The 18,144-nt window shown below is 47.4% G+C and overlaps 1 protein-coding gene across 1 annotated transcript in view; it reads left to right on the top strand.

Moving 5' to 3' along the window:
• The window catches only part of Rgs12 (regulator of G protein signaling 12), a 97,125-nt gene that overhangs the window by 26,816 nt on the left and 52,165 nt on the right, over positions 1–18,144 (top strand). The window contains exon 3 of the mRNA XM_028758196.1: positions 3,649–3,765. Within this exon, the coding sequence (XP_028614029.1) occupies positions 3,649–3,765 (117 nt within the window). The remainder of the gene's footprint in view (positions 1–3,648; positions 3,766–18,144) is intronic.

Below are 18,144 nucleotides of genomic sequence, written 5' to 3'. Positions count from 1 at the left end.
GGCTTGTTGGCCAGTCAGTCTAGGCCAATGATGGACCTGTCTGTCTCAATTAGGGTTTCTATTGCTGTGATAAGACACTATGATCAGAAGCAACTTGAAGAAAGAGTTTATTTTAGCTAACAACACTCAGCTCACACTCCATCATCAAAGGACGTCAAAGCAGAAACCTGTTGGTAGGAACTGAAGCAGAGTCCATGGAGGGGTGCTCGCATAGCTTGCTCAGCCTGCTTTCTTATAGCGTCTAGGACTGGCAGTCCAGGGGTGGTACTGCCTATGGTGAACTAGATCCACCCACCGTCAGTAATCAGTCAGAAAATGTACCACAGACCAGCCCTCAGGCTAGTCTGGGGAAGCATTTTCTTGTTTGAGGTTCCCTCTTGAAAGTGACTCTAACTTGGGTCAAGTTGATCTAAAACTAGCCAGCACACTGTCTCAAGCAAAAAAGTAGAGGACACCTGAGAAGTGACACCTGAATTTGCCCTCTGACCTCTGCATGCATGCACATACATGTGCATATGTGCACATACACATAAACACAGAACATAGACACAGACCACAGCACGGCTATACTTGTACTGTTTTGTTTTGTGTTTGACACAGAGCTTGCTTCTAAAGCAGTTTTAATCTTGGATTTGGATTCATTGCATTTAGCTTTGTTGTAACACATTAACAAGTCGACCAATTCCAGCTGTCCCCCAGCCCTAAGGCTTCTGTGGCCCGAGGAGTGGTTCTGCACCCTCCTTGCTCCTCAGCCATGTGGTATCAGGCTTTGCCTCCAGGGGCCTCAGAGTGAATCTGCAAGACAGGGCTGTCACTGTAGGAACACTCTATCGCAGGGAACTTTTCTTCCCCGGTCCCTGAGTCCAGCTCAGGGTTCCCCAGCTCATTGGCCTCACTTCTTCCCCTCAGAGATTCTGAGTGGCCCTGAGGTCTGAGTCCTACTCTGTGGTCCTTCCTAGGAGCTTCTAGTGCGAAGTGTCCCCTTCCTCCTCTAGGACATCCTAGGACCTCTTTACCTGCCCTGTCCTCCAGTACCTAATCAGCTGCTTGACACACAGACTTCTCTCCACCGAAATGCCTCATGGGGACCCCGATTGATATGCCAGAAAAAACAAACCTGTCAGTTCCAAATAGTGTCAGAATCCTGTGTCACATCTCGAAGAACCTTCAGATGATCTGGTCTCTGTTTACGGCCAACCTCTTGTCCAACATCTGGTCAGAAAGACGGAGGGAACACTTGATTTGTCCCTGGCATTGGGAGGGCAGAGATAGGTGTTTCCAGGATAGACTAAGTTCCTGCTTATAGGCAACAAAGGGAGGAAGTACAGAAATTTATTATCTTAAAATGCAAAACTTGTGTTTATTGAAGAAAATAAGCAACAAGGGAAAATGGCCTTAATATGGAGAGAATGCCCAAACAGATCTGACAGAACTTAGGTCCAGCATGTATGGACACCACAGTATAGTATTAGAAAAGTAAAAACTTGATTTAAAAAATAAAAAACAGGCAAAGGACTTGATAATACCTTTGCAAAGAAGATACTCATATGCCAAAAGCATGTGAAAAAATGTTTAACCCTTTAGTGCTGGTCACTAGGCGGGTGATTCTCAAAACCACAGCTCAGCACATCTCAGCCCATTGAGATGACCACTGTCAAAATTAGGAAGTACCAGGTCCTGGATAGGACTTGTGAATTAAAGCTGTGTGCACTGCTGGTGGGAATCCACAGTGGAACAGTGTGGCATATCCTTAACATTCTTTTAGGTGGAATTACCATATAATTGAGCAATTCCATTTCTGGTATAGCCAGAAGAATTGAAAGCAGAGACTAGCTGGGTGGTGGTGGTGCCCGCCTTTAATCCTAACACTTGGAAAGCACAGGCAGGCAGATTTCTGAGTTAAAAGCCACCCTGGTGTACAGAGTTAGTTCTAGGACAGCCAGGGGTACACAGGCAAACTCTGTATCAAAGAAACCAAAACAAAAAACCCAAACTAACCAAACAAAAACCAGGGTGCCGGGAGAAAAGAAAAGAAAAAAGCAGAGACCAGAACAGATGTTTGTACACTGGAGTTTACAGTTGTATTATCCTAGCAGCCAAGACATGGAGGCAGCCTAAGTGTCCATGGATGGAAGAACAAAAGAAGGAAATGTAGCTTCTTCATACAGTAGACTTCAGCCCTGGAAAGGGAAGGCATCCTGACATGTGCTGCAACATGAGTGAGCCTTGAGGGCAGTATGGCCAAAGAGATGAGGGTGTGGTGATTCTGCTTATATGAGGCCCTGAGTGGTCATTATCAGAGAAAAAAACAGACATGGGGACAGTGTCCACGTGGGATGGTGAGTAAGCGCTGGATGTGGGTGGGGCAATGGCTGCCAGCACTGGTGTTCTGAGCACAGCTGAACGTCATGTCTGGGGACTGTCTTCCAATGTGCTCTTTCTGTGGGGAATCTGAGTGGTATAGGGCCAGCTCCATGAACTAGTGAGCGTATTGAGGAGATTACAGGGTATTACTGAGGGGCTGCTACAGGACTGTGGGCATCTTTAGGCACCTGCATCACTGAGGAGCTCTTTCCAGTATGAGAGGGGACTCATGAAAGCTGTGCCCTGGTAGTTCCTCACTTAACAATAGCTCACTGCTTTCATTGAGGAGGCTTTGTGAGTTCTTTCAACTTTCTAAGCTGTTCAAGCCAGCCTACCTTCCTGTTGGGTACACTCTTCCCCTTTTTCTTAAATGTGTATGTTTTTTTTTTTTTTTGTTTGTTTGTTTGTTTTTGTTTTTCGAGGCAGGGTTTCTCTGTGTAGCCCTGGCTGTCCTGGAACTCACTCGGTAGACCAGGCTGGCCTTGAACTCAGAAATCCACCTGCCTCTGCCTCCCAAGTGCTGGGATTAAAGGCGTGCGCCACCACCGCCCGGCCTTAAATGTGTATGTTTATGCCATGTATGGGTGCCACAGGAGGCCAGAAGAGGGTATCTTAACCCCTGGAACCAGAGTCATAGATGGTTGTGATCCACCTGACATAGGTGCTAGAATTTAGACTTGGATCCTCTGGAAGAACATCAAATACTCCTAACTGCTGAACCATCTCTCCAGACCATAAGCCTGGTTCTATTAGCTTCCCCATTTTGTTAACTGCTTAAGTCTTCTTAGCCTCCCAGGAGGGTGCGTTTGAATTGAGAGGAAATAGCAGCACTACCTTGTCATTTCCTAGAGGAAGAAACATGAGTCTTTTGCTGGTATGATCCTCAGACACTGGCTAGAGCATCCTTGGCTTCTTGAAGTGATCTAAGATGACATGGAAGCACAGGCAGGTGAAGACAGCCTTCACATGGGCTGATTGTTCATACACTATCAGTCCGTTCCTGGAACGGCTGTCTGTATTTGGTGGGAAAGCAGAATGGGCCTTATCATCTAGGGCACACAGTTGGTAGCTAACAACAGATAGCTAAAGATCCTGGGTGGACTCTTGCAATTGTTTGCATATTTTGTGGTAAATATTTTAATTAAAGTGTCCCGAACAATGACTTCAAGTGAACCTCCCACAGTGCTTCCTGGGCTTGGCTCTTCCTTCAGTGGAGCACAAAGGACAGAACTGATTGTCTCTTCCCAGGAGGGTAACCTCACATATCTTTTTCTTTGTATTTAGAGTACAAAATTGGGACGAGGAGTTGCCCTGGCCCAGACTTCTCAGCGCACCTCAGCTCGCAGATCCTTTGGAAGATCTAGGAGATTCAGCATCACGCGCTCCCTTGATGATCTTGAGGTAGGTGGATTGGCCTTGCTGACTACTGTGTACTTCTGCCACTGTTTCCCCTCTGTTCCCGTCCAAAGGAAGATTTGTACCTACCCTCCTAGGAACCCATTGGACTCTCCCCCTCAGCAGGAGCTTCCAGGACACATGGCTAGAGTTTTCGTGTATCTCAAAGTACTTGAGTCATCTGGACCCCCATACTGGGGAGCCCTGATCAGAAACGAATATGTTTAATCCTTTGGGACAATTGAGGTAGGACTGACCCCTGCCCTTCCTTAAAGACCTGGTCATCCCAGATCAAAGGCCATTTTAAGACTAGATTTTATTTTGGGGAAGTTTTAGGTTTATAGAAAACTAGAGCAGAAAGCAAGTCTTGATGGTGTACCAGTTGTCACCATGTGAGGGTTGAGTACCTGTCACGGCCAGTGGGTGCATTGCTGCTCCTGACAGTGCAGCAGCAATGACAGAAGGGTGTCCTCTGTGTATGGGCATACAAGCCATGCCATGCATACTAGCCCATACAACACACGGGGTCCTCTATGCTCTTCCTGTTCCCTCCCTGAGGCCTTGGCACCCACAGATCATGTTGCTGCCTTCGTTTCTGAATTCTGACAGACACAGTTGTACCCCTTGCCTTATTCTTACACTTTTTAAGGCAGCCCATTTTCTCTCAAGGTGTATGTTGTAGTTTTATGTGGCATAGTGTCATAAACTCCCGTCTTGATGAACAATCGGAGGAAGATGACATGTCCACTCTGAAGAAGCTGTGTCAGTGTTCTCATATACATCCCATGCACATGCGTGCTAGTACTAGAATGTTTCTATAAGTGGAAGAGCTGAGTGGCAGGTGTCTATCCGTGTCCCTAATGGCTGCTTCAGCATTTTGCAAGGTGACAGTGAAGACCTGCCGCAGAGCTGTTCCATAGTGCAGAAGAATAAAAGGTGTTAGGCAGAGGCTGTGAGGCAAGGTCCAGCCTTGGGACCCTTATGTGTCTCACCAGAAGGTGGATTACAGTTAGCCTGACTCTGGGTTGGGTTTTCTGCCAGGGGTGCTTGTGTCTGTGCTTGTGCAAGAAGAGGCCTCCGTGGGTCTGAGCCCTGAGCATGTATGTCGCTTCCTGGGGGCGGTTCCAGAAGCTACTGTAGAGGTTTAGGCTACTGTAGAGGTTTAGGCTACTGTTTTGCTTCCTTCATCTCCATGAATATGCTGGGTCTTCCTGCTGGCCAGCAACTGGAGTCTTGCTGTTGTCGGCAGTTAGGAGTAAGTAAGGGCAGCACTCTGTCCTGACCCATTTGCTCTCCTTCCTGTCCTCAGAGGAGCCGATAAGAGGGTTGTCTGCTTGCCCACTGGCCTTGAACTCAGTCTTTGTGCCACGGCCTCCTAAGGACTAGGAGCCAGGCCTGTGCCAGCATGTCTTACTGATATGGCCACTTGACAGATAGGAAGCCCAATTGTAGACTGGCTATGAGATACTTTTTGGGCCACAGGACAGTGGAGCAGTGGCTTTTCACATGGGTAGCCTCTTGTTTAATTTTTCTGAGTTTACCCTGAAGATTTCAAAGTGCATAAGCTACAGGTAACCCTGGCCACCTGAGGAGCTGCGCCTCCTGCCTTGTCTACTGTCCTTGGCTGCTGTGGCAGGTGTGCTAGAAGTTTCCTCCAAATGTCTGTGTCTGTAGGCTCCATGGCCCTTGGGTTCAGCTGGCCCTGGTGACCGGGGCTACTATAGAGTGCAGCAGAGTGCCGAGACATCACCCTGATGGCTAGAGAGTGAACAGCTCACTCACTGGAGGCCATGTGACAAGCAGCTGTCCGTGGGCAGGAGGCAGCTGGGACTGAGCCTGCCATGAGCTGATGTTGGTGCTGCCCTGTGCCACTCCATTCTTGCACTCTCAGCCTAGTGCTGAAGGTGGGCCTTGTCCTTCGAAGTACTTTGCTGAGTGTCTAGTGTGGGACAGGGTCTTCATGCTCTTGGCCACTCCTGCCATTTTGAGGCCTTCCCCTTCTCTCCTCCAGCCTCATCACCTGTCCTCATAATCTTTTGCATAGTCTTACCTGGGCTTATTCTTCTTACACACAAATGTGTCCAAGCTACCGTGTCACAGTCTGATCTTTCTGGGCACTCCATCCTGATCCATTTGCTTCACCATCTCATCCACTGTCCTTCACAGTCACTGGTTACAAGCACTTCCCTGTGTGGCCCTAGGTGTGGGTTCCCTGGCTGTGAGTGACCTGTGATCTATAGCCTGCTCCTCCCTGGATAAGGAGGAGCTGTCTCCTTGCTGTCTCTCCTAGATTGTTGCTAGGCTTACCCCAGGAAAGAACTAGTATCACACTCATGAGGAAAGTTTGATACCTGGAATCTGACCATTGTCCCATGTAGAAACATTGTGTCCATCTGGCCCAGCATAACTGGGAGCTGCTTTTAGCAGCAGGAAGTAAGCAGTGGGAACACTATGGCCAGGAGGGTCTGAGCCATGTTCCCAAGGGAGAGGCAGTCAGCATCAAGAGTCCAGTCAGGCCTCCAGACCTTTACTTCTGTGTGAATGGTGAGAGGTCTGTGCTAAGGACTTGTCTCCTGAGAAGGGGCATTCAGCTTCTGACCACTCTGCTAATGGGCAGCCCTGAGTGCAGGTCTGTCTTCTGCCCTCCCAGGTGTCATGAGCCCTGTAATGTTGTGATGATCCGGGGGCTCAGGTTCTCTCTGAATATCCTGTGACAGGGTGGCAGCATTGATGTTGGCCCAGAATAGCTGCACATACTCCCAGCATGCTGCTGCCCAGTACCCTGGCAAAAGCAACTTAAGGGAGAAAGAATTTATTCTGGTTCACAGCTCAAGGTTATGGTTCATCATAGCAGAGGAGTCATGGTGGCAGGAGTTCAATGCAAGGAGTGACGAATTGTCATGCTTGTTCTCAACTGGCTTTCTCAATTTATACACCTGGATCTTCTGCAGAGAATGGCCTCACCCATGATTAAGATGGGGTTCCTAGCTGGGCAGTGGTGGTGCAGGCCTTTGATCCCAACACTCAGGAGGCAGAGGCAGGCAAATCTCTGAGGTAGAGATACCTTGGTCTACAGAGTGAGTTCCAGGATGCAAACAGCCAGAGCTACACAAAGAAACTCTGTCTACAAAAACCAAAACCAACCAACCAAACAAACAAAGATGGGGTTCTCCACATCAATTTCAAATAACACATTTAAGATAATCTTCCACAGGCATGCCCAGAGGCCCATCTCCCAGGTGATTCTAGATTCTGCCAAGTTGAACACTAGGGGAATCTGAGGCATTACTATTGATGACACTTGCCTTGGTGTCATGGGACCTTCTTGATTGTCTCCTAATCTTTCCCTTAATTAGTGATTTCCAGTTTGAGAAATGGCTTAAGTTTGCAAGTTGAACAGAATCATGTCTTTACTTGGCTTCCTGGTCATCTATCTTGATTTCTTTTGGATTGATTAAGCAATACCCTTGGTAGCTTCCAGCCAGCTGGCACCCAGGAACACCTTGTTCTGCCCTCTGTGAGGAAGGTGTACTGGAGCCAAGCATTCTGTCTCCTACCTGAGTCTCTGGAGGCCTCTGCCTACCTGCCCTCTGGCTGCAGGGATGGAATGGTGCTGAACTTAATTCTGCCTCTTCCACCGTTTGCTTTCATTGTGCCCAGTCCCTCTAGACACATTAGTCTTCCCCCATTGCTATGACTTGGTACTTAGTGCTTTCTCATTACATCCTCATGGAAGGTTGCAAAGCTGAGCACATGCTGGATCATAAAGTAAGAAGAGTGAGTGACAAAGGATGCACAGCCTCATTGCAGCAGACTAGAAAGAGCAGTACCTGTCAGCTCAGTGAGCCGTCCTTGTTAACTCACCCAGTTCAAAGAAGAAATCCTCGTGGATATTAGGAAGTGTTTTGAACTGAACAGCCAATGGAAATACTACCTGCCTAAACATGCAGGGTGTGGCTAAAACTTGTTAGGTTTGAACCTGGAATGCCCTGCACAGGCTCATGTTTTGAATGCTTTGTCCTTAGCTGCTAGCACTACTTTGGAAAGCTGTTAGAAGCCCCATCGGCAGAAGTTAGTACCTAGGTGTGGCTCTTTGAAGGTTATACCTGGCCTTGCTTTCACCTTGGTGCTCTTATTCTTGGCTTACTACCATGTGTACAGCCTCTGACACACATCACTGCTACCGTGAATCTCAACAACTTTGTCCCCAGTATGGGCTGCAGTCCTCCCCAGAGTAGTTCTCTCACAGTGACTCAAAACACCAACGAGAGATTACTGATTTAACTTTCTTATAGTTTCTTTTTCTTTTCTTTTTGTGTGTGTGTGTGTATGCATGTGTGTGTGGGGGGATGTATGTACATGTTCATGCGAGTGTATGTACATGTGCATGCAGATGGATGTCAGAGGTTGGCGTCTGGTGTCTTTCTTGGTCTGCCTTCACTTTATAGTTGAAGCTAGTTTTCTCACTGAAACTGTGTAGCTCTTTGATTCTGCTAGGCTGCCCTCCAAGCACAGGGATTGAAGATGTGTAGCACCATGCCCCAGCCGTTATGTAGGTGCTGGTAATCCCAGCTCAGGTCCTAATGCTTGTGGACAGGCCTGCATAGATTGGGCTGTTTCCCCAGCCCAACAGTGTGCACAAGGAGAGTGGAATGTCATCTCAGGTTGGACAAGAGCCATAGAACAGGAGCAGAAGCAGGACAATAATCAAGGGTAAAGCAGCAGTTAATCTAACAGTAGATAAAGGGAGTACTTTATACCCTCAGCTGGTTTATATGAGGCGCTATAATAACCTTGTGTGGTGGCTATTCCTGGTTGTCAACTTGACTATATCTGGAATGATACATTAACAGAATAAAGTAGGAAATAGTTACATATTATCTAAACAGGTAGGAAAGGCATTTGATATTGTTCATTGTCAATATATGGTGAACAAAAGCTAACAATGTAAGAATGAAAAGGAGCATCCAAGGTCCCACAAAGCTCTCAGAATGGCCCTGCCGTGGTGTGGCGTGGTGTGGCATGGCGTGACATGGCACACATCATACTAAGCTTTCCTAAGACCAGGCAAGACACAGTGTCTACTTCTACTTTCCATTGAAGTTTCTACTGGTTGTTGAGACACACAGGAGATAACAGCAGACATGTGCAATGCTTGCCAAAAATAAATGAAAATGTTAGTATTCTCAAGCGATAAAAGTTATAACAGAAAATCCCAAGGGATGGCCAGTTACTCAGAGTAATGAGTAGATTAGCAAGGCTGCAGGATACATGGATACCCTACAAAAGTCAGTGTGAACACAGCTAGGAAAGGATCTGTGATCCAATGCAGTGTATTCTTTTTCAAGTGTAAGTTGACATATAGCTATATATATTTATCAAGTACAACATCATGTCTTGAGGTATTTAATTGGTATTACATGTAACCACATTGTGTGTGTGTGTGTGTGTGTGTGTGTGTGTGTGTGTGTGTGTGTGTGGAGAACATTTAACATCAAATTTCTTGATCAGTTTTAAGAGTACAGTCTATTGTGGCTCACCATGTGGTTAAAAAAAAAAAATCCTGGATCAGTAAGGTAGCTCAGAAGATCTTAAAGATACTTGTTGTCAAGCCTGGAAACCTGAGTTTGATCCCTGAGACCCATATAGTGGAAGGAGAGACCCAATTCTTACAAGTTGTCCTCTGACCTCCACATGTGTGTTGTGGTACACACACACACATATTTTAATTTTTTTTCTAAGTGTAGTGTTGTGTCTTTTAACTACACTCCAGCCTTGCCCTGAGTTGACTGAGCCTCTAGTAGCTCCCCCCACCCCCCAAATCCTTTCTTCTGCCATCAGGCTTTTCGGGCTTCACAGAGTGAGTTCATTGGGTGTTGCCTCTCTGTGCTTGATTTGTTTCACCTAAAGTAAAAACCGTCTGGGTTACTTTATCCTATTGTGGTTCAGTGCAGTTTTAATCAATATCCCAGCAGGTGTTTGCTGAATTTAAGATTATTTTTATAATTTTTTTTTGTGGAAATACAAAGGGCCAATAGGAGAAAAGATCTGTACTTAAAGTTTTTATTGTGGGAAAATACACATGCTGAAGCTTGCCATTTTAACCATTTTTAGGTAGGATTTGAGTTTGAAATGTACCCTGAAGCTCATTGGTTGAAGATTTTTATCCCTATGTCTTGGTGCTTAGTGCTAGTTTAAGAGGTGCTAGGATCTTTACTGGGTGTGGCTTAGCTGGAATGGGACAGAAACTAAAGGAGGAGCCGTCTGAAGACCATTCCACCTGGGTATCCATCCCATGTGCAGTCACCAAAGGTAGACGCTGATGTGAATGTCAGGAAGTGCATGCTGACAGGAGCCTGATATAGCTGTCTCCTTAGAGGTCTGCCAGAGTCTGACATATCCAGAGGCAGATGGTCACAGCTAACCATTGAACTGATCATGGGGTTCCCAATGGAGGAGTTAGAGAGAAGACTCAAGGAACTGAAAGGGTTTGCTGCCCCATGGGGAGAGCAACAATACCAACCAACCAGAGCTCCCAGGGTCTAAACCACCAGCCTGAGAGCACATAGGAAGGGCCCCATGGCTCCAGCTGTATATGTAGGGGAGGATGGCCTTGACGGGCATAGGAGGGAGAGGAGGTGCTTGGTTCAGTGAAGGCTGGATGCCCCAGTGTGGGGGAATTCGAGGGCAGGGAGGCTGGAGTGGGTGGGTAGGGGCACATCCTCATAGAAGCAGGAGGAGGGGGATGGGATGGGGGTTTCTGGATGGGGGGAGGAATGGGGAAAGGGAATAACATCTGAAATGTAAATAAAATATCCAATAAAAAATTAATTAAGAAAAAAGATGCTAGGATCTTAACTGGAGTGGATGGGGCTTAGCTGGAGGAGCCAGTCACCTATGGAATGAATCCTTAGGAACTGTTTGTTTTCCCTCTGTCTACCCCTCCCTTCCTCCTTCCCTCCCTCCCTCCCTCCCTCCCCCTCTCTCTCAGTCTTACTCTTTCTTGCTTGCTCTCCATTTTAACTCTCTCTTCCTCTTTCTCACTCTTTCTCCTTGCTGGCCACTGTGAAGTGAACAGCCTCACTCTTCCATACCCCTCTGCCATTTGTTCTCTCTCACCGATGTAGGAAAAATTTGCATCTGTTGTCCATGAACTAAAACCTCTGAAATTGTAAACCCAAATCAATTTTCCATCTTTAAGTTGGTGCCATGGTTATGTGTTTGTCCCAGTGCTGGGTGCTCAGTGTGGATCTGAGGAGGCATGAACATAGCTAGGTCAGACTTCGAAGGTATGCCTGAGAGAGTGGGGGGAGACGAAGGCCAGAGAGGCAGTGGGAGTGGTCTGGACAGACTGTTCTCAATTCTAGGGAGGAAGGGAGGAAGGAGAGTTGGTGAGAAGGAAAGCAGGGCCTTAGAGCAGGTCTGAGTAAGCAGCTGTGGGCTGCCCTTAGGGCTGCATTGGAGTCTCTTCTGTATATGCCCAGTGTTCCTCTCCTTCAGAGGCAGCATGGTGAGAAGAGCGAGGTCACTGGCAGAGTAAACGGGATGAGCTGGCGGCTTCAGCCTGGTAGAGGACAGAGAGGAGTGGGCCTGCAGACCTCTTGGAGCTGAAAGTCGGGCAGCTCTGTGTTAAGCTTTAGTGTATGCAGTGTGAGTATGCCCATGCCCTGTCTGGGAATTTGGAAGCCATGGCATTCTCTGTCTCTCTGTCTCTATCTCCTTAGCCTGCTCTTAAGTCCTAGTATTTGTGGCATCAAGTGTTCTCACCATGCTGCACTATGGTAAGAGGTAGTGTCCAGTGGTTGTCAAAGAGAATCAGATGTTTGGAAGAGAAATATTAATCAAAAAAGTAATTCAGGGTTGTGATTACTCAGTGATAGAGTCCTTGCCTAGCAATTGCCTAGTGTGTGCAAAACTCTGGGGTTCACACATGCGCGCACACATACACATAAAAGGTAATTCCAATTTAAGACCAGCTTCAGGCTTTGTGTGTCTTTTTGTGTACGTATAGGTGCTGATGTGTGTCCTTGTATGTGGAGACTGGAGGACATCCTTAGGTGCAGTTCCTCATCTGTTGTTCAACTTTTTTTTTTTTTTTTTTTTTTTTTGGTGCTAGGTTCTCACTGACCACCAGCTTCAGGCTCCAGGGATCAGCTTTCTCTGCCTCCCAATACAGGGTGTAACAGGTCAACATTGCTGACTTTAAAAAAAAAAAAAAAGGAACTTGAGTTGTTGTGCTTTGCAAGGCAAGCGCTTTAGTATGGAGACTAAACCATCTTCATAGCCTGTTTGTTTGTTTGTTTGTTTGTTGATGCTCAGCCCAAGTGTTGCCATGCCTGGCTTGCAGGTTAGCTCCCGAGGTTGGGTGGCAGTTGGAGCAGTGGGATGGTGAGACAGGGTGGTGTGATCCTACAGGGAGAAGCTACCTGGGTAAACATCAGGCCCCCTCACTAGCTGCATCTTTGATTGCTGCAGGATCCCTGCCTTTGGCTTTTGCTATTTGTGGGGTGAAGAGATGGGGACATAAGTGTTTATGAAAAGCTCTTTCTAGGGGTGCTGGAGATACCAGCCATCTCTAATAATTTATTAAAGAGCCCTTGTTCATGTATGGATTTGCTGCTTTTCCAAAATCCTGCAGATTCTAGGAAGCACAACAGACAGACCCACTAAGCAACACAGGAAGGGAAGACGTAGGGAAATCTAGGTTAAAGCAGCTGCACCACTGGTGGTGTTTAGCCTGGCACACGGACAGCCAGGAGGGAAAACCACCATGCCTGCCACCTGTACACAGTGGACCCTCACAGTTGGAGCAGGTTTGGTCCTGATGACGGGAAGTTGCAGGACCAGCCCTAGGAAGAAAGCTGTACTGAAGCTTCAGCAGAGCCTGAAGCTAGAAGAAGGAGGCATAGCCAGGACCAGCTGGAAGGGAGGCATAGACCTCCCATGGGACGCCTGTGTCCCATAATGCTTTGCCTGTCTGAGTATTTCCAATTCTCCTTGACCTCATCACCCATGAGTTGAAATGTGATGTTCTGTGGCACTGAAGAGGACAGGAACCACCTCCCTCCCCCTCCCGTGTGTGTGTGTGTGTGTGTGTGTGTGTGTGTGTGTGTGCGCACACACGCAGCTTGTGCCACAGTGTGAGTGTGGAGGTCAGAAGACAACTTGTGGGATTCATTTCTCTCCTACTGTGTAAGTTCCAGGGATCAAACTCATCAAGCTTGGTAGCACGTGTCTTTATTCAATGAGTCGTCTCTCTGGCCCTTGTTTTGATTTTCGAGACAGCATTTCACTGAGTAGCCTAGCTGGCCCTAAACCATCACTTTTTGCCTCCACATTGATCTTCCTTTGGCATTTCCCTATCTGTGGGCCAGAACCGCCTATCCTGTATACCCTGATCTCTGTCCCTGGATAAAACCCATGTTTTTAGCCACTACTCCTCGACTTTCCAGCACTCAAGGGACCTGTCATTTGTATTGGTTCCCTCCAGGGAACTGTGCTGGAAGAGCTGGTTTGAGCTCTTTTACTTGAGCTGGAGTTGCCACAGATACTGACACCAGTACCGTTTTTTTTTTCAGATACTGGCAATGGCAGGCTCCCAGGCAGCAGGGGGCGCTCAAGTCACAGTTTTGCCTCAATTCAAAATAGTTCTATGCTCCAGATGTTGGAGAACCATCATGTAATGGGAGGAGGCCCTATAGGTAGTGGGTGGTTTGATATTATCTGCAGACCCAGCCACTCTTCTTGCTTGACATAGTCACAGTTCCTAGCACAGCATGCAAAAACTCCCAAGTGAGAGCCAAAGGCGCCTTCTTGACATTTAGTGGGTTTGGTTGCTTCTACTGCAGCCTCCCCTGACCTGAGACTTAGTGGTTGCAGAGCGTGTCACCTTCTCTAAGACAGCTCTGCAGACAGCTCAAGATAAATTCTTTTTCTTTATGTTTTAATCCATCCTTACCTGATTCCCAGAGAATGTAGATTAGAAAACTGCTTTGTTAGGTCTTTCATAGTCCTATCTTCTCTTCGTTTGTATGGGAAATTACTGTGGCTCTTTATTCACTTAGAGATGCAATTGGGGTTCTCTTTGCCTTGTATATTTTCTCATTCAGTTACTGCTCACTGAGGCCCCTTCCATTTATACACAATCTTTAGCTCTGGGAATACAGCAGCCAACAGAACCTGAGGGCAGGTACAAACTATGGTGGTAGACAAGTAGACAAAAAAAATTGTCTAACTTTAAGTAACGCCAAATTTATGCTTATGACGTATTACTTTTAAAAAGACATTATACTTTAAAGGTGGTGGAGGGCAGAGCTGGGCCTCCTCTGGGCAAAGTGGGTAAGGGTGGAGGCAGTGAGGGCCGTAGGCTAGGCTCTGATGGTGCAGTAGGTGGGGAGGGCTCAGCCTGGCTAGTCTCCAGCTGTCCAGTGGGTGATGCTTGGATGGAGAGTGGGAGGCTGGGGGAGCTTTCTGTTTGCACTAGAGTTTTGGGGCTCTCCTCCCGTGGGTTCTTAGCTCCTGCTTGGTCTTGGTCTTTTGCTCGCTTGCAATGCTGTCACTTTCCACTTGTCCCCATCCTGTGGACTCCAACCTCCTTCTCTCCTAGCTCTGGCTCTGGAGCATAAGTGTTGGTGAGGCTGTTCCTGGGCTCTGTGGACACTTAGTAGGCACTTCTTGTCGGACCAGGTGGCCGTATTCTGGGTAGTCTAGGTTGAATATTCCACCTGACACCATGGCTGGTGTCCAGTCCACATACACTTGCTGATCTGCCACATGGTGGCTTTCACTCTTCTCTGGGCTCCAGATAGCTGGTGTGGGAAGTAGCTGGCCTGGACTTGAGAGTAGGTAGTGACTCACTCACTTGGAGCTGGTGTCCAGTACTTTCTGCTAACATCACACTGTCTTGGTGAGGTTCTCCACTGCTGTCGTACTGGCTTCTTGTTCCTGACCTGGCCATAGGCTTATCTCTGTGAGAATTGTTCTGGGCCTGTTGGACCCAGGCTTGAAAACAATCCCACAGCACTGGGAGTGGGCAGAAGGAAGGAAGGAGAAGGCATGTGAGTCTCTGTCTGCCACCACTGTTATCTGTCACCCTTGGGCCCTGATCTGGCATGCAGCTAATCAGCCCTTTCTCAGAGCACGTGTGGATCAGGAAACAGTAGCATGGCAGTCTTGGGTGTTGGCCTTGCTCTCTTCAAGGCCTGTCTTCAGAAGAAACTAGTCTCAGCCTTAATAATGACCTCATCAGCTACAAAGGCCAGGCCAGACAGCAGGTGTGAGAGGAGAGGATGTGACCTTAAGGCCCCAGGCTGCTTGTGTCTGAACCACAGCATCCATACAGACAAGGTCCTATTGTTTTCTTCCCTTCTCATTCCTGTTGAACATACCTGGATGCAGGCCTTTTTGTTTGAGATGATAAAAGTAAACATCTAGCTTTCTGCATAAGATTCTTAAGTGTTATATGGCTGGTCACCTCCTAAGGTCCCCGCAGGTTCTTCTGTGTACATTAGCCATGCCTGGCATATATGCATGTGGATCACTCAGACAGTTTTAGATGTCTGGAGGGTTTGTGGACTAGGATGTGCTGTCCTCTGCACCTTTTCCCAAACTATAGATTAGTGCTAGGTCCTCAGTTGTCACTCTGACTGCTGTAGGCCACTTAGACTCTCTGGCACAGAGACAGTTCCAAGAGCCCTTTGGTCAGCTGCCATTGGACTCAAAGGACAGACCACAGCCTCCAGGCTCCAGACAGAGCAGAGGTGGTGCTCCCTTTCAGCAAGGAGCAGCTCTGTAGAGGGAGGGTTAAGCTATCTGCATCATCTCTAGCTATGGGAGCCACTGATCTTGTTGGCCTCTCCCCCTGAAAGTCCCCTGGAAGGTATTAGCATCCTTCACCTTTGCTGGGGTTGGGGATGAGGGCAGTGCATGTGAACCCTACCCCTTGCTGCTTTCACTGGTTTTGTTCCTATGTTCATGACTGCAACTCCCCCAAAAGCCATTGGTCTGAGGAGACTTGAGCTTTTGCTAGTTCTCATCCTGGCCAGCTGTCACTAGCTTCTACTTGTAAGGGAAGGCAAGGTGTTGTGGATTCAGCCCTTGATGTTGCCTTGTGGTCACACCTCTCTGTCTCAATGAAAAGGAAAGATGAGTCTGGCCCTAGGGATTTCCATCTGGTGACCTGATGCAGACTCAAGGCTCGTCACAGCCTAAGGGCCAAAGGCACTTCATTTGTAATTTCTAGGGCTGTCACTCCATCACTCAAGGGTGATGGAGGACTGTGGGGCCTGCTTGGTCAAACCACAAGGCCTGGAGGCACCTGGGTGAGCAGTTCTCAGAAAAGTGGCAGGTAATTTTCCAGGTTATAGCACCAGTTTCTTTCCCCTTCTTCCTGTCACAAGCCAGGATCCATCAGGTTCACACACTCTTGGGTTGTTCATACTTGGGAAGCAAGCACAACCAATCATGTATCACAGACGCTGCGTGGAGGTGGAGGGGTTTTTAGGAACATACTAGATCCTGCTGGCTGCCATGGAGGAAGCGCGTGCGTATGGAGCAGGCTTATAATAGAATCAGCGGCAACTGTAATTAAGGTTGCAAACCATACCACGCCACTAAAACACAAATTCTTTGCAGCTGTTGTACTGAGAAATTACCCCGTCAGCCAGTGTTGCTCTTCAGATTCTGTAGAGGAAATGCTTTAAAAATGATCTCACAGGGTGATTTATATATAAATGGCTCTTCTGTATGAGACGATCAAGATAGAGTCTGAGTCTCTGGCAGACCACAGCTTCCTCGGTGTCCTGTTGCTATGGGTGACGAAGGGAGCACATGGAACTGAAATGTCTGAACTTTTCTGACATGCACAGGCATGCTGCTCTGTCGGATGGGGTTTTAAATCCAGGTGCCTGGCACATTATGGACGTTTTCTTGTCTTAAGATGAATTTGGAAAAGGGACTGTCAGATGATTCGGAGGTTTTTATTGACCAGCAGGTAAGCCATCCAGCTGCTGACTGTTGTGTAAATGGAATGCTATAAGAAAGCCTGGCATGCAGGTTACTACTTTATCTTCACCTGTTCCAGGAATAGGAGTTGTGGACTTTCCAGTTGCTTTGAAGTATACACTTTGAGGCTGCTTTCTTTGGGTCATGAGAACCATAGGGTGAGTGTGCACTGGAGGACCACGGCCCCAGTGCAGGTCTGGGTTGGTTAGCTAGGGCAGAGTGAACTTTATGGGTGAGTGTGGGGCTCAGACCATAGCCCCAGTGCAGGGCTGTCTGTGTGGCTTCTTGGGACACTGGATACTCCCTAACCTCTTGTGAGCCTGTACTGCTTGTACCCGTGCGCCTGTCTGAAAGCACCAAACATTTTCTTTTAGTTCCCATAGTAATTCTAATAGCTCTTAAAGATGCTTGTGGATCAGTCTTGTTAAAATGCTGAGTGTCAAGTTGGATAAACATTAACACTTCTCTTCTTGTTAAATTGCTAGTTTGTAGTTCACATTTCAAAGTATAACAAATTGGTTCTGCAGGAACATACAGACAACAACAAGATTTTAATGTTTGGTTATTATAGGAGTGTATGAAGTTAAATATGTAACAGTGTTTTGTGTTTTAAAGTTAGAGAGATGACAAAAATAGCATTTTTCTTTTGTGACTGTTTCTGTTGATAGGAAGATAAAAATAAATTTAAGCTTATATGGAAGATTGTCATTAACCCCTGGGTACCTTTCCCGGGAATAGCTTAATCTTTCTTCTAATACCTAAGTAACACTTCCTGGAGGAAAATCGGCTAGAATATCAGTGCCAGGTGTGGGTATAGAATATCAGTGCATGGGAGGTCGGCCATGCCCTTCCTTTTGCAGCAGGGCCAGAAGTGGTCCTATGGGTCAGGGTGGGTTTCCAGGGTGGAGCAGCTCCCACTGGGCTGAGTATATCCAGGTGACATGGTTGTGTTTGAAGTAGCGAAGCTCCCTGCTTCTTATCTTTTTCTTTCCCACCAGGCAGATGGCCAGCTGATTCATTCTGCTGGCCAGAGGCCGAGGCAGGTGCTCCCTAGCCCTTTGGTGTTGGATGTAAGGTGGAGCGAGTGTTCTCAAGCCCCAGGTCCCAAGGGAATCTCTCTTTGCTCTGAGCCTCAGATTGCCTGTCTATAAAATGGGGGCTCATAAGAATACTGAGGTTCTGTGTGTAGCTCACTGCAGCCTTTCTTAAAGTACAGGTATCTGTGCTTTCCTCACCCCAAGGCAGGCAGTGCTCTAGCTTTCCTGTCCTGACAGTGTCTTCCAGGGCATATGGCACTAAGACCCAGAAAGACAAGAGGTTCTTAGTGGCCAGAAACCCTGACCATGGCTTCCTCGGATTATGCAGATTGGGAGCACACATGCC

Source organism: Grammomys surdaster, unplaced genomic scaffold, assembly GCF_004785775.1.
Source record: "Grammomys surdaster isolate TR1022 unplaced genomic scaffold, NIH_TR_1.0 126187, whole genome shotgun sequence".
Lineage (NCBI taxonomy): Eukaryota > Metazoa > Chordata > Mammalia > Rodentia > Muridae > Grammomys > Grammomys surdaster.
This window is presented reverse-complemented; position numbering and strand designations above follow the sequence as displayed.